Consider the following 4,194-nt stretch of genomic DNA (forward strand, 5'->3'; position numbering starts at 1 on the left):
AGGGTACGCAGAACAAGATCGAAGTTCGGATAATATTGGGTCCTTCTCTCCTTACAACATAATATGCACATGTGTAATTTTAACTACTATTAATTTTAGTCTTCGACGGAATTAACTCTTTGCACCTAACATTGCACGTGAACTTTGGTCTCAAATTCTCCATGCCATCAAATGTCTCACCTTTATCACAAATATTTTTGAAGTTGAACTACCACATATTTATACAGCCTCCCTTACCTTCCCATTGTACCCAACATCTTTTTCAGATGTTAACAAGCGTTGGTTGATTAATTCATCTTCCTTTTTCTCCTTTTCACTCACTATCTCGTCAACCAACCACTGGATAGGAATGGAAGGTATCAGCAGAGAAGTAGCGATGATGTATCAAGAGAGAGGTAGCAACTCAAAAACAGCTTGTGGTAGAATAGATATATTCATATTCAGATCATGTTTTTTCTTTTTTTGAACAAATTCAGATCATGTTGATACATAGTTAACATTGACATATGGGTTGCGCAATGTGACTTTTACATGGTTGCATGGCCCTGATTTTTTTCATAAATATGATGTAACTTAGAAGTTTTGCACTTGTGAAAAATTACAGTCCGAAATGGTACTTGGGACAACGAAACCATCATGTGAACATTATTTTTTAGGACGTGCTACGCGTCAGCCAACTGATCATCGGAAAAGATCAGCCGGGTCACGAGCTGTACTGAGTTGCGATCCTATTCTCCGTAAAGGACAGAGCATAGAAGTAAAGTATTACATCAGCCAGAAAACATGTGCCGTCAAATGCATCAGAAAGATAGCAAGAAACCACGGTATAACACAACAGCAAACATCAGGCAATACAAACAGAATTATGGACCGAATTCAGGGCTCACTTATTCTGAAGTTCATCAAAGCTGCTGCACACCAGCAGAAGTTTGCACTTACAAACAATAACACTGCATCACAGTATGGTATATATATATAGAAACAAAGACAGTTCATGCAACGACAGACACAGACCAGACTCCATTGGAGGACACCGAAGACAGATAACAGAAGCAGCTCCATGGCCAGAGCTTACTGGCCACCACGGAGACGGAGCACCAAGTGAAGGGTTGACTCCTTCTGAATGTTGTAGTCTGCCAAGGTGCGGCCATCCTCAAGCTGCTTACCAGCAAAGATGAGGCGCTGCTGGTCCGGGGGGATGCCCTCCTTGTCCTGGATCTTGGCCTTCACGTTGTCGATGGTGTCAGATGACTCCACCTCCAAGGTGATAGTCTTGCCAGTGAGGGTCTTGACAAAGATTTGCATGCCTCCACGAAGGCGGAGGACAAGGTGGAGGGTGGACTCCTTCTGGATGTTGTAATCCGCAAGGGTGCGGCCATCCTCAAGCTGCTTGCCAGCGAAGATGAGACGCTGCTGGTCCGGGGGAATGCCCTCCTTGTCCTGGATCTTGGCCTTCACATTGTCAATGGTGTCAGACGACTCGACCTCCAGGGTGATGGTCTTGCCGGTCAGGGTCTTGACAAAAATCTGCATACCACCACGGAGCCTGAGCACCAAGTGGAGGGTGGACTCTTTCTGGATGTTGTAGTCCGCAAGGGTGCGGCCATCCTCGAGCTGTTTGCCAGCAAAGATAAGACGCTGCTGGTCCGGGGGAATGCCCTCCTTGTCCTGGATCTTCGCCTTGACGTTGTCGATGGTGTCAGATGACTCCACCTCCAGGGTGATGGTCTTGCCGGTGAGGGTCTTCACAAATATCTGCATGCCACCACGGAGCCTCAGCACCAGGTGAAGGGTGGACTCCTTCTGGATGTTGTAGTCAGCCAGGGTACGGCCATCCTCAAGCTGCTTGCCAGCAAAGATCAGGCGCTGCTGGTCCGGAGGGATGCCCTCCTTGTCCTGGATCTTGGCCTTCACGTTATCGATGGTGTCCGAGGACTCAACCTCCAGTGTGATGGTCTTGCCCGTGAGGGTCTTGACGAAGATCTGCATGCCACCACGGAGCCTGAGCACCAGGTGGAGGGTGGACTCCTTCTGGATGTTGTAGTCCGCAAGGGTGCGGCCATCCTCGAGCTGCTTGCCAGCAAAGATGAGACGCTGCTGGTCCGGGGGGATGCCCTCCTTGTCCTGGATCTTTGCCTTGACGTTGTCGATGGTGTCAGAGGACTCGACCTCAAGGGTGATGGTCTTGCCGGTAAGGGTCTTCACGAAGATCTGCATCTGTAAATAATACAAAGCAAACAGAACCAGAGTAAGTTGCTGTACAGGGATATCTGCAGTACGTCAAACAATAGATGAACCAGATGGCCAGCATGCTACAAAGTTGAAATTTCAACAGTGATGATATCAGCTAGAGAGCTGACAGCAAACTGCACAGGAGCTGGCCCTAGAACAAGCCAACGGATTGACAGACCATCCAGTGCTAAATTTTAGCAGAATTATATATTAGCATATCTACCAGTGCAATCTTTAGCTTCAGTGGGAGCTTATGTAATCTAGTTGTACTGAGAAGCTTGTCAAGAAGCCTAGAAGCCAACAGTAATATCGGCAAACCAACATGAATTTAAGAGTTGAATTCGATGCAAAACTATGGACGCTAGAAGCAACTACAAAAGCTGAATTATTAAGCTAGCAAATCACAGGTGTATCGTTCCACAGAAAGTTGGGCTACAAAGTCAGAAACTAGCCAACTATAAGTCTATAACTAGATAGATGAACCGAACCAACTATAATTAAAAAAAATCAGGCTCATGAGCGGTACATAATCAAAAATCCACAATAACAACCAAGCAGAACCAACAACTACCAACTAGATAAGACGAACCGACCCCATAGCAATCCCATTATAATCGGCAGATCTCCTCGAAAATCATGGCATAATCAAGAGAGATGGTATTGCCTACAATCAGGCCTAATCAGCCACGACTAACCGAACGAGATGCAATCGATCAACGGCAATAACGCCTCGACCCACAGATCTACTCCAAATCCATACGACTAGCAGGAATCGAGGGCGGTCCTTCAGGGCACGCACGCACGCACGAGAGAGCGGAGAAGAAATCGTAGCCTCGCATACCTTGCGGAGGAGGACGAGAGAGCCTTGGCTTCGCTTCGATCGGAGGAGATTTCTCGGCGAGATCGGAGGGGGGGCTGGATTGGACTGGATCAGATGTGAGGAGAGAAGACGGGAGGGGCGGGGAATTTATAGCCTGATCGGACGGGAGGGAGAGAAGGAAGAAGCGCTACGGCACCGGCACGGGTGACGCGTGGGGTCCGGAGCGGATAGGAAGGGGAGAGGCGTTCGCGGAGTCCGTCCCCCACCACGCAAAAAACTGAAAAAGGCAGGATATGGGGTGGGAGGAGATTCCAAAGGTGACGCCGTTTGCTGCCGTTGAGGGTTTGGCCGGTTGGTGGCCGTTTGAGTTAGCCGCCAGGCTCATGCCGTTGGTCTTTTACAATGTCACGAAACTTATTACGACGTCATAATGTTTATATAGGATGAATATAAAAGATTTTGTGGGTGTTCTAATCAAACATGGCGGTCCATCCCATAACTTTAAAGTATGCTTCGTGTTGTGCATGAGACTGGTCATTGTGTACTAGACCTGTCTAGACCTGTGCATGGACAACCCGGCCCGGATGCCTGAACCCGAAGCCTAAGGCCAACTCCACCGCATGACCCTATCCCGTCCGGCCCCGTCTGTTTGGGGCAAAAGGGACAAACCGGTCGGCACAGCGCGTGACGGCCCGGACTCATCTTGTCCGTTTGGTGTCCGGGCAGATCTATTTCGAGCGTAAACATGCGCCGGGTTTGGGTCGCGGCGGACAACAAACGGACGCGCGCTCGTCCGCGTCGGGTCCGCGTGGCAGGCGGCCACCTACCTCCCACCCGCCAACATCAATGCCCACGCGCGGCCGGGCCCACCTGTCATCCGCCCAGGGAAAGGTCGCGGTCCTTCTTAAATGCAGAAGTCGTGGACCGGTCGTCGTCCACACTCCCCACTCCACCCCGCGGCCTCCTCGAAACCCGACACTCCCCAAACCCTAGCCTCGAACTCGTCGGCCGGCCGCCTCGCAGCCATGGGGCTCTGGAACTACGGCCGCAAGGGGAAGCACGACCGCGAGGCTGGCTCCTTGTCGGGACGCCGCCGCGGCTCCGTGAAAAAGGAGGCCACATCGCCACCGCGCTGGGCCCCT

General features: G+C 50.5%; 1 protein-coding gene across 1 annotated transcript; it reads right to left on the reverse strand.

Annotated features, from left to right (window-relative positions):
- Positions 1-863: 863 nt before the first annotated feature.
- Positions 864-3,332, reverse strand: LOC123162684 (polyubiquitin). Its single transcript, XM_044580461.1, has 2 exons — positions 3,074-3,332; positions 864-2,217 (listed from the first exon to the last, which is right to left on the reverse strand). Exon 2 carries the CDS (start codon positions 2,215-2,217, stop codon positions 1,072-1,074), a length of 1,146 nt encoding a protein of 381 aa, XP_044436396.1. The 5' UTR covers positions 3,074-3,332; the 3' UTR covers positions 864-1,071.
- Positions 3,333-4,194: the final 862 nt, after the last annotated feature.

The sequence above is a fragment of the Triticum aestivum genome, chromosome 7B (assembly GCF_018294505.1).
Source record: "Triticum aestivum cultivar Chinese Spring chromosome 7B, IWGSC CS RefSeq v2.1, whole genome shotgun sequence".
Lineage (NCBI taxonomy): Eukaryota > Viridiplantae > Streptophyta > Magnoliopsida > Poales > Poaceae > Triticum > Triticum aestivum.

What these genes read in the sequence shown, in the direction of transcription:
- LOC123162684 (XM_044580461.1), bottom strand. Translation starts at nt 2,217, where the DNA reads ATGCAGATCTTCGTGAAGACCCTTACCGGCAAGACCATCACCCTTGAG.